Source organism: Pelodiscus sinensis, chromosome 1, assembly GCF_052426305.1.
Source record: "Pelodiscus sinensis isolate ZL-2025 chromosome 1, ASM5242630v1, whole genome shotgun sequence".
Lineage (NCBI taxonomy): Eukaryota > Metazoa > Chordata > Testudines > Trionychidae > Pelodiscus > Pelodiscus sinensis.
This window is the reverse complement of record NC_143052.1, coordinates 88,092,604-88,113,948: the sequence shown is the minus strand read 5'-3', so window position 1 is coordinate 88,113,948 and position 21,345 is coordinate 88,092,604. Positions and strand designations below refer to the sequence as shown.

At 43.9% G+C, this 21,345-nt stretch overlaps 1 protein-coding gene across 1 annotated transcript; it reads right to left on the bottom strand.

The window, feature by feature from the left end:
• Window positions 1-456: 456 nt before the first annotated feature.
• DDX47 (DEAD-box helicase 47) lies at window positions 457-17,562 on the bottom strand. Its single transcript, XM_075934950.2, has 12 exons — window positions 17,331-17,562; window positions 15,366-15,459; window positions 13,727-13,915; window positions 13,241-13,312; window positions 12,572-12,690; window positions 11,907-11,978; window positions 11,341-11,457; window positions 11,054-11,200; window positions 9,914-10,051; window positions 7,550-7,620; window positions 7,185-7,314; window positions 457-7,071 (listed from the first exon to the last, which is right to left on the bottom strand). The coding sequence occupies exons 1-12, from the start codon at window positions 17,391-17,393 to the stop codon at window positions 6,940-6,942; spliced, it is 1,344 nt and encodes a 447-aa protein (XP_075791065.2). The 5' UTR covers window positions 17,394-17,562; the 3' UTR covers window positions 457-6,939.
• Between the last annotated feature and the right edge of the window lie 3,783 nt (window positions 17,563-21,345).

Here is a 21,345-nt window from a genome sequence, read left to right as displayed (position 1 = left end):
CCCAACTGGTCAGGGATGCAACCCCATGTTCAAGACAGCTCTCGATCTCTGACTGTCAGAAGATGAGAGTGGAAGACAGAGGTGGATCACTTCAAAACTCTCCCTGAGGCTCTAGTAGTGGTTGTGAAGAGGTGCAGTCACAGAAGAATCTCACCACTCTGTCCCACTGGGCCAGATCCTCTGGTCTCACCCAGACAAGGCACAGAACTGGAGTTACTGCCCCCCTGAAGACCAAGAGAGACACTGAACAACTTCAGCACTGGGAGAACGCAGTTCTAAGGCATAGCACCCAGGAAACCAACCCTCAAAAGGGATCAAACCCCCAAATAAATCCATCTTTCTCTGTGTAAAAGTTTCATACATGGAAAGCTCATGAGGATGTTTACACTCTTCATCAATGAGAGAGAGACTATGCACACTAGTTGTTCCTTCCTGGTAAGAATTATTTACGCTGGGTCTGATAGTAAACAAAAGTGCTTTTATTGTTAAGTACAAACAGTAGGATTTAAGTGGTTGCAAGTGAAAACAGACAGATCAAAGTAAATTACTAAGTTAAAATGAAAAGAAAATGCAGATAGTGCTAATTCTTAAAAAAAAAAACCTCATTACAAGCAGATTCGTATTCTAAAGAGCTGTTCTTAACTCTAGCACTATCATCAGGTCAGAGACAACCTTTTTTATCCTGACCAGGGTTCCCAGCCCTTTGTATCCTTTCAGAGTTTTCCAGACCAGCTGAAGACAAAAGGCTGACAGCTTCCCATTGCTTAAATAGTCTTTTCCCTTAGGGTGGGAACCTTTTGTTTTATAAACCCCACCCTTCCATGGAAAACTAGTAGGGTCAAAATGGAATCCCTGTACCAGGTACAAAGGTCACATGTCTTACTAATCCAATCACCTTTGGACTTACTGATCCAACAAGGCTGTTTACAAGTCATTAAGTTGATCACCACGTTAAGGTTTTCAGGGAGGCAGGGCACCAGTAATGTGCTCTCATTAGCACATTTAAAACTACACAGTTTCATACTCCATATTTCTAACTTCACATAGAAGACTGATACATGAACCAACATAGATAGAGAGATCCAGAAGATTGTAACATTAAAACTGATAGGTTACATGAAGTATTTTGTCCAAAGCATATCTGAGTTATGCATATTTATATTCATAAGCCAATTCTCATAAAGCATGGAAGTGGGGGGCGTCACACTAGCCACTGTCAGACACTATTGGTCTCACCCAGATTGGAACCTTTTTTTCAGGTTTTACCTCCCTCCCTGCTTCCTCTCATGTTAGATTAATACAATTGTGCGAGTCATGGCTTATCAGTGTACATGAAATTCTTCCACTGTTAATTCCAACTGTCATGTGACTAAGTTACAGATTAAAAGACAGAGATAGCACCATTTCCAACATATAAATATGAGACTCCATAAAAAGATTTATGAAGAACAGAAGTAAATATTTGCACATATTATAGAAGGAAAACACCTATGGCAGAAAGAGTATGAGCAATAACCAATTTCAAATAAAGGTTATTTTTCCTTATGTGAAACTGAACTACATACAGTAGCAACAGCAAACCTATGACCCACAGTCTTTATGCAATATCTGTCTATACCACTGATTGAGACATTCCAATGATCACACTTCCATGGTGAAACCTAACACTCCTCCACTTGCTTTCCTGAAGTGGCCACGGTTTTTCCTATGCATTAGTCTTCCATTGCCCACATGGAAAGAAGGCCAAAGCCAAATGCCTGATGGGTGGGAGCTCACTTTCTCTACTCAGAGCCTAGCTCCTAACTGAACCTTATTGTTTACCCAATTTAAAGCCCTTCTAGAATGCTAGGTTCTTTGGGCCTCTGCTTACCTCACAAAAGAACAAATGAAAAATAAATCCAGTCATCACTACTTATACTACCTGAAAGTTGTTGCGAGAGGAAAACCTACTGAAGGGTTTTGGGGACATGGGGCAAAGGTGTATGGAAAGATTGCTCCCCCAAAACAAGAGAAAAAGGGAAGTGGTGGAAGGAAGTGAGAAGAGAAGTCTGCTTGTAGGTTGTCTAGAAAACTTTGCTCTACTACTTATTTAAATCTTGTGTTTCACTTTTATGTAGAAAGCGCAAAGACAGTGACCTGGAGAAGGACAGCAGGAGACAAATTGCTTGATCATTGTCTTCGGTCCACCCCCTCTGGGGCACCTGGTGCTGGCCACTGTCAGCAGACAGGCTACTGGGCTAGATGGACCTTTGGTCTGACCCAGTAAACAGCCATTCTTATGTTCTTATGACCTTTCCCTCTCACTTCATGCACATGTAAATCTGTTCCAGGGACATAATTCAGCCTCTGGGTTGCTTGTAAATGAGTGCATCTTGCTAACTGAAGTGTGGCTAGCCACAAACTCACATTGTGATAATTTCTACTGATAAGCTTTTCAACTGGAGAAAGTCTGATTTCAAAATCTGGTCTCAAACACTTCTGGGTTTTTTTAATGGAATTTGGCACTGGGTATATGTGCACATGAATGGGGTTTTTTGTTTTGCTTTGCACAATATTTGCAGAAAGCAGTCAAATTACAGCTACAGTAAAGCCAAAAATTCATTTGGAACAAATATTTGTTCATGCTTGTTTGTTGTGCAAGTCACTGAGTTCAAATCTTGACCGATACCATTCCTTCCTTAGTGCTTGCACCCTTCAAAATACTTGAAAGCAGTTATCATAGAGTACAGCTATTTGGCTGTACTCTAACTCTGGTTATTTCAATCTCACTCCATAAATTAATCCTTCCGGACTGCATCATTTGTTATTCCAGGAGCTCCCTCCAGAGCTGGGCCTCTTCCCAACACTTACTGTATACTACCAACTAGTAGTGGTGGTAGAAAATTGTTTCACTCCTAAATTATATTTAGCTCATTGGTTATAAAGGGAGTGCCTCTTTTACAATATCACATGCTCTGTTTTGGTGGAATCTGACAAGGTCACAGGTTCACCCTATTTATTCCAGGGGTCTGCCCACAATAACTCAAGCTCAAACTCCTTTGGTCAGTTAGTCTAGCAAAAGAAAACAATACAACTCCTTTGTCTAAACTTTTTAGGTTGTCTCCCTACATTAACAGCATGGTGTTGAAAAGAAAGGCTCCATTTACTATGCTGCCCATCCAAGCAACAGCTGCAGGGAGACCCAAATGGAAATTTATTTCAAGACATACATAAAAAGGGTTGTGGGCAGTCTGCCATCACTTTAAATTAAAAACCAGTCCCATCCATTGCCCAACCACCTTCAAATTCCACCCCCTTACAATATACCCATTGCCAAATAAATCCCAGTGCACTACCTTCCTGCAAGCCATATTCCTAATCTGAACTTTACCTACGAATGCAGCCATATTCAGGCTACTGCAGACCAAGCAGGGAGGGAATGAGATCCAAGGTCAAGCATCACACTGAGGCTACATCTACACTGCACCTCTCTTGCGCAAAAGCCTATGCAAATGAAGCGCAGATTAGCATATTGCCATGCTTCATTTACATAATTAGGAACCATTTTTGCGCATGAGGCTTTTGCACAAAAAGAGTCATCTACACAGCTTCATTTTGCACAAAAGCCTCTTGCGCAAAAATGGGCCCTAATTATGTAAATGAAGCATGGCAATATGCTAATCCACACTGCATTTGCATAGGTTTGTGTGCAAGAGAGGTGCAGTGTAGACATAGCCTTGATAATTTACCACTTCACTGAAATGAACTGCTGGAGTCTAATGCCCCCTCAAAATTAGTACTTCATGGCCACCTAACAGACTGAGGCCATGTCTACACCACAAAATTAAGTTGACCTAATTTATGATACCGTACAGCTGCTGCAGAAATTACAGTGCATGTCTGTGTCTGCACTTTGATCCATGTATTGGCAGCACGCAGCCTCATCAGAAGCACTTGTAGTGATTGCACTGCCACCGAAAGCTACTCATGGTCAACTTTGATGGTTTTCCACTTGTAGACATGGAGTTAAGTTGGCATAGCAAGGCAGTTACATCAGTAGAAGCAACATTTAAGTGTGGACACTCAGTTAAACCAACAAGCTGCTCTCCATGCAGAAAAGTGTCTCCTGCTCACATCTTGTGAAGTTATATATTGATGCTACCAGTAGTTTGGGTGATATTAACACCCCACCCTCCTGGACAGAATTAGTATTAGGACCCTATGCTTCCCCACACCCTGTTTCAGTTACGTAATCACCCTTAAGCCCCATCTTCTTTGCACAATCATACCAAGAAACTATTTCCTAGTATTCATGTCTGTTAGATATTTTTAGCTGAAATTAACACACATAGCTTGGGTAGGTGAGGCAGAGGTAGGAATGTGGGTGGGGAAAGCACTTTGGTTTTCTAGTGCTAGGATTTTTATAGCTCTTGTCATGCCGTCAATACCTGTGGACCACTCCTCTCTCCTGAGAAACGCCCTGTATTCCTTCACAAAGAGTGGTTTTGCTTCCTTTGAAATTTAAGCACCCTGTTGCTCATATTTTCCTTCAAATTATTAAGTTTCTAGGAAACAGAACATCTTGGATCCTTAGATCACATGTAAGACAGAATCTGAGATCTACTATCCTCTATTCTGGATCTTCGGGAAGAGGCCTGTATTCTGGTTCACCTTTTATCCCCCTCTGCTCCTTGAGTTGTGGTTTAAGTTTCATCAAAAGGCACCCCCCACTCCAGTTTAATCCATACTGCAACTTGTTCAGTACTGACTCAGAGAGAAGCTGGCCATGCACTGAGTCACCATCACTCTCATCTATACAAGTGTTTGCCTCTACACAGCACTTAAAACACTCATGGCTTGCTTGTGATAGCTGACGCAGGCCTGCAGGGATGAGGCTATAAAACTGTAGCATAGACATTCCAGTTAGGGTTGAAACCTGGGCTTTGGGACCCCCGAAGGGGAGAGCATCCCACAGCCTGCGTGCCCACTCTCACACTACCATCTACACTGAAATTTTACAGACCCACCACCCTGACGCAACTGATATGCGCGTATGGTGTGCATTTAATTGTGTAGCCATACTGTCAGTCAAAGATTGACCAGCAGGGCCAATCCTGCTTAGCTTGTGAGATCATAAGCCAAGATAGAGCTCACTTCTATCAATGTGGAATACCTTAGGAAAGCAATTCCAGTCTTTTTAAGAACCCCCTTATTCACTAGTTGGTAAACACACACATACAATCTCCCTCCCTTCCAATCACCCTACTCCAACACAGATGGCAAACTCTTAATGTTTCTTCTTTTTCATCCCTCTCCTCTCCCCTTTATCCAATGCATTTATTTTCTGCTTATTCCCCCCCATACTCACTGGAAAGCTAGATGCTGCTAAGGATAGGGGAAAGGGCATCAATTTGTGATGCTCCAGGACTGAGATGCTCTCACAGCATTTGTGCCTCTGAGCTCCTTTCTGATCTTACAGATAGTTGTGTTAAAAATCACTGTAGCTGCAGGAAGAGAATTTGGACTTAAGGTAGGTAAGTAGTGACTCCAGTCATATAGCTCTTGCCCATCACCACTACTCTTTTTTTGCCCCATTCCCAAGGACCAGTCTGAAATCGTCTAAGTTGGGAAGCGGGGTTTTAAACATTGGCTCTGTAAGAAAGTGGCAGCAGTAGGAATGGAGCACTGGGAATGGAACGACTCAAGCAAAATGCCTCAGACCTTGTGGGAATCCTCAACCATGAACACAACATTTTTATAAGGGCAGTAATGTTATTAAGGACCAACAAGCCCAAAAAAACCACTTTACATACCAGCTATACTGTAGCTTAAGACTTTTTTAAAATCTATCCCTATAGCTATAATGCCAGGGTTAATTACCATTAGACCAACTGAGTAGGACTTATGGAGAAACAGCTTAAGCCTTTAAAGAAGAAGGATCATATTTCAGTGTGCTAGCATGGGTTCAGTTCCCTGTTCACCATCCAATTCCTATGCAACGTGGGTCAATCACCACTTAGGTAGCAATCTAGCTGACTGTTCTTTTGTGCTCTGCAGATACTTGTTAATGTGCTTCCTCAAAAAGCTACTACTAGATCCAAGTGTTTTTTTTTCCCTTTCTAACCAGAACCCCTCCCTCCAAATATCTACATTTCAAGTGGAAGGGAAATTCTTGTTTCTAATCAGCAGGGCTCAACAAACCGCTGTTTCTACTCGTCTGTGGCAAGTAGATTTCAGCTGGTCGCTCCGTGCACCCTGTTCACCAGTGCTGTCTCCTCCAGCACAAGTAGACCGTATGAATTCAGCTGCCACTGAAAGCATGTGATAGCATATACTGAATATTATGACTGACCTCACAGTAAAGGAGGAAGTGGATAAGATGCTGACCTACAAGTGAGGGAAACCACTGAAAAATACCTGACCCTAAGTTACAATATATGGGAAGGCAAACTGATTTGTGGTTAAACAAAATATATTTGGAGTTTTTGATCCCCATCCTGGAGCATCATATACATAAGCTGGAAAATATAAGAAGGTGCTTCTCAGTTTTCTTCTTCCTTCCAATTGTCTTATAAAGAGGCACCCACTGAGGTTTGGACGGTGAGTTACAATAGGCTGCAGCATGACTGGGAAAAAGAAAGCGTCCACAGACCAATATTTTCCATTTAACCCCCACAAAAACGGGGTTTGCCAGGAGACTGCTGCTTCCAAGTCTAGGGGAGAGTAAAACTGCAGGAGACGACTCCTTTTACAGTCCAGAATTAGTACAGGTACCAACCCTTCATAGGATGACCGTTTCAGCATAGCAACAGGGTGCAGATTCAATCTATCACTGAAGACAGTGCTGGAGATGCAGAGACGGTGGCCTGCCATTCACAAGTGTACCTCTGGAGGCTTGCGGTTTGATGGAGATACAGTGTGGTAGGTATCTCAAAGGGGACAGAACTTTTAAGTATCTGGCTAACGGGCTTTCCTTCTTTTCATTTTCCCACCAGCCACTTTGTTCCTGACCCCTGTCGCTCCCTCTGTGTCATCATCATCATTAGCCTCATCTCGGGATCGCTTCTTTTTCTCTCCCTGCTCTCGCAACTCCTGTAAAGAGCAAAAAAACAACCAACCCCAAAGGTGAGCAATTGTGAGAACTCTCTATAGGCAAAGAGAATGTCATAGCACTGGAGAGGCGCAAGGAACAAGATGATACATACCATACGGGCAAATCTCTGGGCTTCTGCCACACGCTCTGTTAGCATCATGACCTCCTCCTCCTGTGTGGGGAATACAGGCAGCTTCTTGCCAATGAGATGTTCAATGCGCTGGAACAGTTCCACATCATACCTGATAAAATGAAAGATGGTACAGATCAGTCTTCCTGAAAATATTTTGGTTCTCGTTAGCCACAGCCCTGCAGCCCCTCCTCTCCCTCCACGACCCAAATCAGTCAGTCATGCAGGATTCCTATCAGAGCTACCTACGTTAGCTCCTTGGTGCTCCTTGCTCATGAAGCAGGAGGATAGGCGTGTCCTGCTCTGAAGCAGGACAAAAGAGGCAAGCGCACCCTGATGTTACTTACTGAGTGACAAAGGTGATGGATTTGCCAGACCGCCCAGCTCGAGCTGTCCTTCCCACACGGTGAATGTAATCCTGAAAGCAAATCTCAGTTAGCAACAGGATGTGCTCTGCCAAACACTAAACTGAACACGGTCCCTGGAAGTGCACTCTGTAACCAACTCTACAGAAATTCCATAAGCAGCAGCTAAATGGTTATTGCAGGGAGGACTATGCATTTCTCTAGGATGAAAATGAAGCCATGAGGGAGGAAACAATGGTCAGGATTTAGTCTCAAAACAGTATTAATATGTAGCATCCTGAGAATTGAGGGGGATGATGAAAGCAGCTCTAGAGTTTGTTCTTTGGCATTAATCCAGTAAATTTTTTCTTTTTCTGATAGTCAACTGCACTGCTCAAGCTGCAGGATTAAAATTAAACCATGGTGTAAATAAGGTGAATGATCAAGACATTTCTGAGTGAAGTTTGTTGGACTGTGGACTGATCTATTGCAGAGGTGGGAAATATTTTTGGGTGGGGGTGGGGGCCTCTCACCCACAGAAAAAAAAATCAGTCGGGGCCATACACACTCACTGATGTGGACCCTGACAGAGGAAAAAGACACTCCCCAATTTCCTTTCACACATGAGAGCTTAGGAGAGGCCCCGGCTAGTAGATTTTGTGTGCTCCAGTCCCATGGTGGGACAGCGGAGGGGCTGGAGCACCAGCACGTGCTCCTCAATGCTGGGGGGAGAGCCCTGAGTCTCAAGGACTAGATCCAAGCAAGCTGGGGGCTGCATGTGGCCCCAGGGCCATAAGTTCCTTACCTCTGGTCTATGGGAAGTGAAAGTTTCACTGCTAATCATTTATTACTAGACAAAGCTCTGGAGAACACACAAAAGGAAACAACCTTGAATGGGCAACACAAAAGATATGAGGAAAAACTAGTTCTGAAATCTCAAAACTGGTCAGAGGACCACTTGCTGGTTTTATGGTACTAATAGGGATGTAAGCGAGTAGTTGACTACCCGAATAGCTTAAGCTTATCATGTAGTCGAGTCAACTACTCGCATTCGCGCACACACACCCCTTGCTGCCTAAGATAAGAATCAGAAAGGGGGAGAGGAAGGGAAGCAGGAGCTGGTTCCCCCCAGCACTGTCTCTGCAGTGCCACCTGCCCCCCACTCGCTGCTGCAGGCTTGGCAGATAGCTCACGCTGGAACCAAACCCCGCTGCAGTTTTGCATTTAAAATGTAGTAGGAGCTGGGTGGGCAGGCAGCCTGGCTCAATCCCTGCTCATGCAAGGTATGGGACCAAAACCTGCTGCGGCTCTGAAATTTAAAATGCAGTAGGAGCCAGGGAAGGGGAAGTGGCTGCCTGGATTCTACTGCATTTTAAATTGCAAAGCTGCAGTGGAGTTTGGTCTTGGTGTGAGCTGGAACTGAGACAGCTGCTTTCCCCTACAGACTAATCGAATAGTTGATAAAAATTCGATCAACTACTCAATTAGTAAAAAATAACCACATTTTAACATTGCTAGGTATGAACTCATTTCCTGAACTGCAGTAAGGCTGATGATAGCCACTTTTCTATACCTGCCATTGGCATGTTATATGATTGAAAGAAATAAGAGGGCCGGAGAGAGTGAATTGCAAGCTGAGGTGTCCACAACAAACTATTAAGCTGTGGTCCACTTCTGAAAAATCCTGGACTAGATAATCTAGTATGTCTTACGTTTTTTCATAATGTAAGGACAGATTTGGGTAAAATCTTCAAGAACAGCGACTATATCCCTCTTATTTGTCTGCAGTGTCTAGTACATCATAAGCAGGGCTTGACCAATCATTGAATCTACTCGCCCGTGGTTTAAGATTTTAGGAACTCTTCAGATTTAGTAAAGCCTCTAATTCAGTTTGATAAATGTGTACATTTTCATAGCATTCTAGACGTCTTGATTTCTCCCTTGCAGAGATAACTGGTAGGAACACAGAACAAAACTCCCCTTATGTTAACTTTTTTCTTTTAAGAAACTGTCCCATTTAAAATTATTACAATTTCCCAAGATTAGAGTTGATATTTTCCCTTTATCATGATGCAACAAACTGGAATGTATCCCCCTGGCCCTCCCTCCATGCACAAACAGAAAAGGCATCATTATTTATCATGCCCCTCATCTACAGTACACAAAGTACCCAAAAAGCAAGACCAAGTAAAAATGTCAGGTGGCCATTACTGTCACTGCAGAAAAGAAATGCTAGTTTCATTTAGACAAGTGATTCAAGGGCTCCAATTAGAGGAGAAAGAGAGAAAGCCTTCTGCAGTGAGCCACAGTACTCAGTCTTAAGTCTTTGGTGATAGGAACCCTTGGATATCAAGACAAGACTCTCACCTTAGAATGTGTGGGAATGTCAAAATTTATCACCACATCCACATGTGGGATGTCCAGACCTCTGCTTGCAACATCTGTAGCCAGCAGAATGGAACGGGCCTTTGCTTTGAACTTATTCAAGGACCCCAGTCGCTTATTCTGTGAGAGTAGAAATAAAAAGAAACAAGTTTATCATTTGAAAGTCAAAATATCAAAGGAGGGAATGAACCTATTTTTGTTAAACTATTATTATCCTTCTGTACACTAAATGATTTGGAGATTAAGCTGTCACCTGGAACAACTGATACACTGGAATTTGGTGGCTGCATTAAGCTCTAGGGAGCCAGCCCAACACACATTATGGTCATTTTCCTCTTGGAGCTGATCATGATACAGTGGCACCATCTCATCTCATGTACACTGTTATCATCATGAGGGATGGCCAGCAACCTGGGGACTAGGGGGTTAACTATACCCAAGCCAGGAAGCAGTCTGCCAATAAAAATGCAGATAGGGATTTCAAACTGGGACAAAGGAATTTTTGTTTTTTTCCCCTCCTTTGTCTGAGCAGTTCTCTCCAGATACCGAGGGAGACAGACATGTCTCTCTCTCTCCAAGAAGAGACTCTTCACTATCTGTAAGTAGGGTAAAGTTTAGATAAATCCGTTACTTTTTATTGTTTTATGGTTTGGGAATGGGAATCTGATGTCTGTGCATTTAAAAATGGGGTTTCCTCTCCTTTGTAACTAAGCTCTAGGTCCATGGTGGGTCCCCCCAGGAGTACATTAATTGGTAACTTTTCCATCTAGTCATTATGCTTGTAACAGGAGTATTGTGGTGATAATAAAGGTTCTTTTCTTTTTCTTTTTTTTTTTTAAACTAACCTGGTATTGGTTTTTTTTTTGTCCTGTTTTTACTTTAGGGCTGAGATTTCCCAAGTGATCTCTTCCTTGGGTTTCTTATCATTACTTAGGTGCTTGCAGCAGATTTTTATCCCCAAAATCTAGGTTTTTAAGATTTTGGGGGGAAGCTTTATATCAAAGCCTGGAAAGATAAGGTTTTGGGGTACTTTTGCAGGCCCCCACTTCTGCATTCACTGTGCCAGAGTGGAGATTTAGCCTTGATATACACCAACACAGCAAGGAGTGGATAGGCTGTTACCTGACTCATCTGTCCATGGAGGGGGATGGCAGTGAAACCCAAGTTGCGAAGCAGGAGAGCGGTCCTTTGAGTGTTGTTGCAGGTACTGCAAAATATCATGAAGGAGTTCCCAGCTAGTTCGTTCAGGATATAAACTAGGTAACTGTCCTGTAAAGAAACAAACAGGACACTAGTATAGATTACAAGAGAGCAAACTTCAACCACAAGCCAGAGAAATGGGAGAATAGGACTGTAAATATTAAGAAGCAAGAATGGCTCTGAGGATGGGGAGAAAAGAGGCATATTACCTTGAATTTGGAGGGGATGAAAATATAATGCTGCTGCAATTTTTCAACTGTCTGATATTTGGAGGATACAGCACATTTAACAGGATCCTTCAGTGCAGCACGCTGGAGCTTTTGCACCTGATGCAGAAGTTCAATATAAATCAATATTAGCAAAACACGAATCCTCCAGCAACAGTGCTCTAAAGGTATGTCTACACTATGAGCACGATTGCTCTACCTGTGCGTGCATGCTTATGCTAACTCTCAGTGTAGACATGGTAGAACTGACAGTGGAGAAATGGTCGAGTCATTCTGAGTGTATACCTATCATTTTCAGGCAGATTTGTACTTCGCATAGCTTTTGCCGCCCCTGATACCACAGCTATGCTACGGTTTATACTAGTGTTAGTTCAATGAGAACTAGCCATGAGTATACATACACAAGCAAGGGACTCACACCCCTAACTTATAGTGTAGATGTAGCTTTAGGGAGGAGGAAAGGGGTGTAGAAACATTTATCCTATAATCCATAATGCCTTCTCCCACTTTCAATACACAAGCTGATCTGAGAAAAATTATGTTTTCACCTTCTTCGTCATGGTGGCAGAAAAGAGGAATGTCTTCCTGTCTCGTGGAATCACTTTCAGGATCTTATCCACCTATAAAAGAAAGAGAAGGAGAAAAATCTGCTATTAAGATACAGGAGAAGTCAAGACGTGCACCCTTTCAAGTAAATGTTCCAAGCAGAGAACATCTGAATACTGGGCCATATGCTAATCTGTCTGATGTGAAAGGACTGGACATCTTCTTTTAAAAGAGCCATATAAAATGAAGCTGCATTGTGGACTGAAGCACTTAGACATGTAATGAGGGATACAAAGAACAGGCACCGTGGACTCCAGAAGTCAACGGGTACTGTCAGCAATAGGCAATATATCTGTAGGAATGAAAACAATAGCATTGCACCTAAAAGGAAACACCACATACAGGGAAGAATCCAACAGAATTTAAAAGAGATGAGATCTATTCTAATGTGTTTAAACCATTGTGTAGAATTTAACAGAATGCTGTGGGAGGTTAAAAGATATAATTTACTATTAAGTTCTGTGGGACAGTTTAATAAAGCTACAGCAAGACCTCATTTTCTACTATGTCTTCTAGATATTTAGAATAGTTTCCTTAAGACTGCATTAATTTCATCTATTAAATTCTATAGGACTTCTCCTTCAGAGTGGGTTATTGAAGGTGTTACCTCGGTCTCAAAATCCATGTTGAGGATCCGGTCAGCTTCATCCATAACCAGGTACTTAAGAGCTCTCAAGTTGAAACCTTTCGTGTTCTCCAGATGGTCAATCAGACGGCCAGGTGTTGCTACCAACAGACAAAAAGAAACGTAAAGATGACAGCAGTGGGAAAAATGTCCCAGAATGCAATCCATATAAAGAAAGGAAAAGGCACTGCAAGTGAGGAGGGAGGTACTCTGCTAGAGAGTTAGCTTCTTTTGCCTAAGATTGTCAAGGCAACCACAGCAGTATGGAGCTTTGTGAGAAGTCAAAAAAGACTGATTTTCCTTGGATGGGCAGACTAGAGCTGTCTTAAAATGAGGATCCACCAGACTAGGGAAAAAGTGGGCCAGATCAGTGGCATCTTAGAAGAGCTCTAGATCACAGTGCTTGTATCCCTAGGGGAGAATGGGAGACCATTCCCCAGGCAAATTGGCTGCACAATTTTGAGATGAGCCATGGGGCTGTTGCTACACTTCAAAGGTAGAGGTGCCCTTATTGACTAGTCGATGCAAATTCCACTGATTATTTGGTAAGCCAATTAATCGAAATTTTACATGCCTACTGACAACCAATACCCCCATTCCTTAGGGTGCCTTATGATCTTATTACAAGCATCACACATACTGATTTCTTACCAATTACAACATGTGGCTTCTTGGCTAAGGTTAGAGCCTGTGACATCATGTCAATTCCACCCACAATAACAGCTGTAGGAAAAAGGAAGAGTGAGTCTCCCCCAGAGATAAGCCAATACAAGCCATCACTATAATCAAAATTTACCTATTCCTGTCCTCCCTCTAATCCACCCACAATCTCTGTATAGGAATTACAAACCACTTATTTCAATTTGGCGTTTTTCATTTTGTCATGTCTTTCTGCAGACATTAAGTCCCCAGCTTGCTCACTACCATGCCCTAATATTTCCCAGTCACAAAACTTTTTTTCACACTGAAATGATGTACCACCCACCACAAATACTTCCCCCTCACCAATATTCCTTTCCCAACCCCACTACCACCATTCCCTTACAGCTTAACAACTTCCTCCCACTCTCTCAAATTTTCACACAGTGACCCCCCCCCAATAATGTAAACCACGAGGCCCATTAAAAGGCCACTTACCACTCTGGACACCAATGGAGGATCCAAGAGCTTCAAATTGCTCGGAGATCTGAAAGGCGAGTTCCCGGGTTGGTGTGAGGACAAGAACAAATAAACGCTGAGGTGTTTCCAGCAGAGCCTGCAGGATGGGCAAAGCAAAAGCTCCTGTTTTTCCAGAGCCTGTCTCTGCCAGCCCAATGATATCCCGGCCTAAAATGGGAGGCAAGAGCCTGTTACTAGAGCCTGGAGAAGGATTCCTTCCCAACAGTAGGCAATAAGGCACATAAGGAAAAAAAGAGAGCCCCACATTAAGATTTAAGTGACCAGTACCAGCTAGTACCCACAGGAGTGAAAAAACAAGGAGTAAAAGGAACAAAGCACAGGAACAGGGAGCATCCACAGGTCTTGAAGCATTTAAACATTGTTTTATTTCTAAGTAACTGTTAACTTGAATTCCACAGTACCTTTCATTTTTCTACTAGGTTTTATGCAGCATATCATTTTTCTTATGAACTTTAGGTTTCGAAACCTCACTTTACACCTCACTAAATCCAGCTATTTTATATGCTATTTCTCGCGTGTTTAAATATCACGTGTGTAAAAGTTATCATTGTGACTTCATGATTGATAAGGACATTTTGTCCAGTTTTAAACCTTGTTGTAGACCCCACTGGCAATACCAACCTTGCTTTTCCCACTTACATTTCTAAACACATTATTATCTCCATATCTTAATAGTGTTCATTTTGTGAATATGCTAGTGAAGGAGTATAACTTCAATCATGTTTTCACTAACATTCTGTATTCAACAATCACAGAATGTTCACAGAAAGCCTTTTTTCATTCATAATTATTCACTCTGGAAACCTAATTCAGAGATATACCTTCCTTCAAGCAGAAATGTACCATACATCTATGTGACTATCAAGATGACTGAAATATAAAATATTCATTACAAACTGTTACGAAGTTATGTCAGAGAAAGATTTATTTACAGATATTAACTGGCAAATAATTTTGGAAAAAAATCATGATATGTAGAGGTTGAACCTCCAGAATCTGGGAACCAGCATGGTCCAGTAGAACCACAGATGTTGCTAGACCAGGGAGTCCTGGCTGGGAGCCTCAGCGTCAAGGCTGCTGGTAGCTTGGAGCTTGATGGGGTTGCAGCACATGGCGGAGGTGGTGATGGCTACGACTGGCAGCAGGAAGGAGAGGTGGGCTGAGAGGATCTCCCTGGTCTGTCAAGTTCCCTCGCTTGGGACTGGTCAGGTCCCAAGGATACTGGACCAGAGATGTCCAACCAGTACTAATATTTTGCAAAGAACAAAGTTTGTTAAATTATGCACTAAGAATTTTTCCATTCACATCCATGTAGCATATTTATCCAAATAGTGCACATCAAACTAAACAGAAATACAGGCAGTGAAGAATACTGTATCCATCTAAAATTCCAGGGGAAGTTTAGGAAGATTAAATTTTAGATAGGATCTATCAATCTGACAAAATACTAGAGTTAAATTTCATGTTCTTGTGGAGAATGAAACAGATCTTTAGTCATCTCCAGAGTTAGAGACCCCTACAAGATTCACGGATTTGAAGTCTCCTGTATGTCCTTTTCACACTTGTTCTCAGAAACAGACAAGCAAAGTCTGCTCACCTTGGAGAGCCACAGGAATAGCCTCAACCTGAATTTTAGTTGGTGTCTTCCATCCTAACTGGTCACAGGCTTCACAGAGCACATCTGTTACTCCCTGAGAGTGGTAGGAAAAAAAAGGGGACAAACATCAACAAGTGGCCAAAAACTTCTAAGCCAGCAAATCAAATGCAACTAATGATAAAGCTAAGTCCCTCCCAGCCAGACTCCAACTCATGGACACTCAGTACAACAGAGATAAAAGTGATTCCCAATCCTGTTTAAAGGATTTCCTTAACTTCTCCCTACAAGCAACTGCTAATATCACTATAGGTAAGATCATGGGGGGGGGGGAAAAAAAAAAAAAAAAAAAAGAACTCCCGTCCCCAGTTCATGTATTCTACAACACTTCATATGCAACTAGATGCATTTTCCCATGCAGTTATCCTCCCCGTTACTTAAGTGGCTCTTTCATGGAGAAACAGGAAAAAGAAAAGCATTTAAGAACAGAACAACATGATTTTTAAACTACAAAAGTTAAAAGGGGAGGGGAATGGAAGAGGAAGAGGTAGTTTTCGCATTTCATCTACTTTTATCTCTATATATTACAAAAAAAAATGTTCCTGCAGGATGAGAGTGACATCATCAAGTCACTCTGCAATCCGCCTGCCTCCCCCTTCCCTCCTCTCCCAGCTCAAGCCCGACCTCGTTGCTTCCCTTCATCACTTAAAATTGCTATTTTAAACCAAGCCCCTACTCCTCTTCCTCAACTCCCACCTCACAGGGGTTTCAACAATAAGAAACATGTCTCAGTAGCCAGCACACCCCACACTGCAGCCATAACAGTTTGGGGTAGGGGAGGGAAGGTACGGTACGGTGCTCAGGACAGCAGCCCAGGAACAGGAGCTAGGAATGGGGCTCTCAGCATGGCTTTTGTGCCAGCAGCAGGCTCTTGGGGGCTCACCCGCTGTCAGGCTCTTGGGGCCTCACCCGCCGTCAGGCTCTTGGGGCCTCACCCGCCGTCAGGCTCTTGGGGAGCCGGAGCACAGTGCCCAACTGTTAGGAGTCTGGTTACCCCCATAGACACTCACCCCCTTCCCAGTGGCGCACTTACCGGGGCTGACAGAGCACCCCTGAGCTGCCCAGGGGAGCCACTGCACTGACCTGTTTGCTCCTTTCCTTCTGCTCCCAGCAGATGGACGGACAGCTCTGGGCAGGACTGGGGTGGTGAGCGGCACAGGTGCGACTGCTCGGTGGAGAGGCTGGGACAGCAGCCCACCAGAGGTACTATTTCCTCACCTCAGCAGGCTGCTGTGCCCTGCAGTGCTGTGTGCATACAGCACTACCTGTGCCTCACTGTGCCCTATGGAAGGTGGGCAGACATCCCTGTGCCTCCCGGGCCAGGGTTAGAGCTCAGCCTGGCACATGCCACCGCTGGGAGGAGGAAGTGTTAGAGTTGGGGAGTGAAAGGGTCTGGAATGGCAGGATAGGGGGAGAGAGACGGGACCTGGGCGGGGGAGGGGGAAGGGACCTGGAGTGGTGGGATAAATGGGGGGGGGGCAGGAGGAGAGGCAAGGAAGCCTGGGTTAGCATGGCAGAAGGGAAAATGGTGGCCAGGCTACTGCAGTAGGGGAGGGAGAAGGGGCTGGTGTGGCTGCAGCGCAGCCCAGCCCAGCTCTCCCTGGTGGCCGGGGACGTGGGGGAAGAGCTGGAGTTGCCTACTCCCCACCAGAGAGCGGGATTGGTGAGCGCAGGAAGCAGGGGGCAAAGCCCCCTAGTTCTTTATTAACCATCGCCCTCAGGCGGCAGAGCAGAGCAGCAGCAGCAGCAGCGCTCTCTAGGGCACTCGGCCCCGACGCTCCCCGGGCTGCGCTTCCCACCGCGCCGACAGGCAACCGCGACAGAGGGCGGGTCCCGGGTCCCCTCCCAGCCCCGCGCGCCAGCGTACGGGAGGGGGGGGGGGGCGGTCTCGTTCCCCGCTTCTCTCACCAGGTCCTTGAAGCGCCGCTGCTCCTCCGGCGCCTGCTCCCCGGGTGCCGCGTCCGCCGCCATCTTGCGCTTCCCCTTTCACCCCCGCCGCGGGGCGCGCCGGGCTCACGCTTTCCCGACAAGCGGCGCTTTCCTAACGCGTCTCGCGGGCGAGCCCGTCTCGAGGCGCGGCCAATAGGGGCGCAGCGCGTTCTGAGACGCATCACCGCGCGCGCCGGGACTCCCGCCAATCAGCGAAATTGAGCGCGCAACCGCCGAAGGGCGCTAAGGGGCGGGGCCGCGTCGAGCGGGGGGCGGGTCTCGTGAACCGCGTTCGTCGGTGACGTGATCCTGCGACGGATCTGGGCGTTCTGGGAGCGAATAGTCACGCGCGCGTGTGGTGTGTTTGCTTGGGGGTGACAGGCAGGGCAGGGGGGTGTTGCTGGGCTGCGGGGACAGGACCCGCGCTAACAACAGGGAAAAGGAAATAGCAGGGAGGTGCTGGGGAAGATTAAAACAGAGGCTCCAATTAAATGTTTAAAAGTCTCCCAGGGGTAGCTGTGTTTGTCTTTACCTAAAACCAACAATGGTCCTAAAGCACCTTAGAGACTAACAAAATACATAAACAGTATCATGAGCTTCCTGGCCACTGATGCAAAATGCAGGACAATGTAGCACTTTAAAGACTATTTGATCTGAGGAAGTGGGTCTGGCCCACGAAAGCTCATCATCTAATAAACCATCTTGTTAGTCTTTAAAGTGCTACATTGTCCTGCATTTTGCTTCAACTACCCCAGACTAACACGGCTACATTTCTATCACTGGCCACTGATGTCATCTGAAAAAGTTATGCCCATGAAAGCTCATGATATTGTTTACAGGCCACCCTTGCTCAGATAGGATACTGGGCTAGATGGACTTTTGGTCTGACCCAGTATGGCCATTCTTATGTCAGTTTAAAACAAAAACAAAAAACAAACAACCTTGGACTTACAGCAAAACAGCTTAAAGCAGGGAATTCTCTCTTCCCCCCTACCCCCCCCCCCCGACTTCCATTTGCACATATTGTTTTTGTGTGTGCGACTTCAGAGTAGAGAATGGGAGGACTTATAAAACATCAGTTCCTACAAGAGTCAATGACTTCAGTGTGGAACATATGTATACTGGGGCGACTTATAATGGGGGTGCCCTATGTATATTTTTGTTAGTCTCTAAGGTGCTACAGAACCATTGTTGTTTAAGTGCATCAGAAGCAAGAAATCAGTTAAGCAATCAGTTTAAAAAATATTCAAAAGAATTATTCTTCAATGAAACAGACTATATACTGCAAAGGGAAATAAAACTCTCACAACTCTTTATTTACCAGTTTGTCACAGAAGTCTTGGATTCCGTGACTTTCTGGGACCTCTGTGACTTTTGCAGTGGCTGTTGCTGAAGGTGTTCCAGGGGCCTCTGAGAAGCTTGGGCAGCCTCTGGCCCAGCCATGCTGGCCGCTGCTGGAGTAGTTTCAGTTTCATGCTCCTCTCTGTCTCTCTCCTAGCAGAAGCAGGTGTATGGATGGCAGGGGGCTCAGGCATGGTTTGGGGTGCAGGAGGAGATGACAGGGTGGAGTTTTTACCTGGGGGGAAAGCGGTGACATGTCCCTCAGCTCCTTGGAGGAGGTGTAGCCAGGTGGCTCCTCCGACTGGGTCTGCCCTCAGAGTGCCCATTGGCTGTGGTTCCTGGCCAATAGGAGTTGCGGAGACAGCGCTCAGGGTGGAGACAGCACGTGAAGGGTGCATCTCTGCCTATGAGGTGAGAAATGTTGCTGTTTCAGTGAGCCTGCTGGCGGTGCCAACCCTTCTCCTCCCCTAGCACCAATAGGGGTCCAGTCCGCACGTCACAGCTCCCCCTCAGCACATGTAGTGCCCCCTTGGGTACCGCCCTTAGCCTTCCCCTCAGGATTTAGGGATATAGATTACAATTCATGGACAGATAATTGTTGTTTACTGCCCATGACCTGTCCATGACTTTCACTAAAAATACCCGTGACTAAAACATAACCTTATTTATTGGCCATGAAGGGAAAAATAAATTCCTAAATCCGTGACATCTGTCTTGAATATATTAAAATCTATGACAATATTCCATACACAAATAGGGTGAAGAAAAGCCTTCAATTAATGCTTAGGATATATGCTAATGAAAATTCAGAAAAATATAAGTGTTGAATGAACTCATGCTCATTAGTAGCTACCATTGAATGTAAAGTAAGATAATAATCATAAATAAATAAAAACAATCAACCCCTCACCCCACCAAGATTCATCATAGTCTAGAAACATCTACTTCTTGTAGTAGTAGATTACTTGGAGTTTAACATAGCTAACATAACATGGCATGTTTAATATATGTTAAACATATATTTTAAAATAAAATATAGCTATGGTATCTCTTGTCTAAATATACTGAAATCTTTCAATGATTGAAACCTTAAGCTTCTCACTTGTGTTTCCATAGAAACATCCGGGAAATAAAAAGTCTATGACCTTGATAATTTTTTTTCCTTCACAGAAGAATGGAAAGCAATATCATTCTACATATTTCCCTTGCTTCATGTCACATGACGATACAAGAGGGAGATAAGCAAAATGGCTTTTCTATAGTTAATGCAAACTTGATGCTTTTCTCTGTTAGTTCTTCAAATGTTAGCAAAATTGCTAGAGATTATCTCTGCACCTTCTTAGAGATCCAAGAGTTGCAGGTTGGAGTCCTGGGATTGATTTTCCAGGACATCAAGCTTGTGATGTTAAATTAAATTAAATTAAGTTTCTAAATCAGAGTATCTGATAAAACTTAGAGCTCTTACTGTCAAATTTAGTTTGATCTGTATTTAACCATATGAGATTGTATCTTTTGTGTATTTTCAAAGGTTCTTTCAAAGTTTTGGATCTTATGAAATATGGTCTAATTGTTAATGATTTCTGAGGAGTATGTAATAGATTTTTTTCCCCTTACAAATGTACTGGAACTCAAATCTACAGAAAGTCTAGTCCTGCAGGAAGATACAACCTCAGAGGATAAACTAGCTTCAGCATAGGCAATTCAGTTAGGCAGTTGAGCACTTACTTAATTTTAATAATAATGCCTAGTTCTTACATAGTATTTTACCTCAGTCAGTCTCAAAGCATTTACTAAGGAGGTCATTACCATAATCCCCATTTTACAGATGGGACAACAGAAGCCCAGTGACTTGCAGAGATGTGTCCAAGATCACCTAGTAACAGAGAAGCCTAGAACCATGGCCTTCTAAGGCCTGTGCCAACATACCATCCACTTCCTGGCTTAAACATATGCTTAAATCTTTTGCTGAATAGGGATTGACTTAAGGTTGTGGATATGTGTGGAACTGGAGTGTTAGATCCCTATCCTGCAAGTGCATGGGTGGACCCCTATTGAAATCAGCAGGATTCCATGTGATAGGATGGGGCCTTATAGTATTTGCATGTGCATTTTGAGCTCATTGGATTCACTTTTTATAGAAACTTACTCAGCATTAAATGTGGCCATGGCTTAGTATTTTAATATATTATGCAGGTTTTTGCCCTTTGTTGCCTTAACTTCTTGGATGACTTGTGAGTTTTGGACCTGTAATATGAAAAGAAGCAAAAGAACCTAAGAAACAGAATCAAATAAAAAACAAACAAACAGTCTGGTAGCACTTTAAAGACTAACAAAATATGTAGATGGTATCATGAGCCTGTGCCCAGGAAAGCTCATGATACCATCTACATATTTTGTTAGTCTTTAAAATGCTACCAGACTATTTGTTGTTTTTTAAGTTTTTCCTGTTAGGCTGTGTCTCGACTACATGGCTCCATCAACGGAACCATGTAGATTAGGGCTGTAGGCAAAGGGAAATGAAGCGGCGATTTAAATAATCACCGCTTCATTTAAATTTAAATGTCTGCCACGCTGAGCCGACAAACAGCTGATCAGCTGTTTGTTGGCTCAGTGCGCTAGTCTGGGCGCTCCCCCGTCGACATCAAAGCCCTTT

Coding starts and splice junctions, on each gene's coding strand:
- DDX47 (XM_075934950.2), bottom strand. CDS start 17,393: ATGGCGGCGGACGCGGCACCCGGGGAGCAGGCGCCGGAGGAGCAGCGG. Junction 11,201..11,340: donor TCATCCCCTCCAAATTCAAG/GTAATATGCCTC, acceptor GTTTCTTTACAG/GACAGTTACCTAGTTTATAT. Junction 7,621..9,913: donor ACATTCCCACACATTCTAAG/GTGAGAGTCTTG, acceptor ATTTGCTTTCAG/GATTACATTCACCGTGTGGG.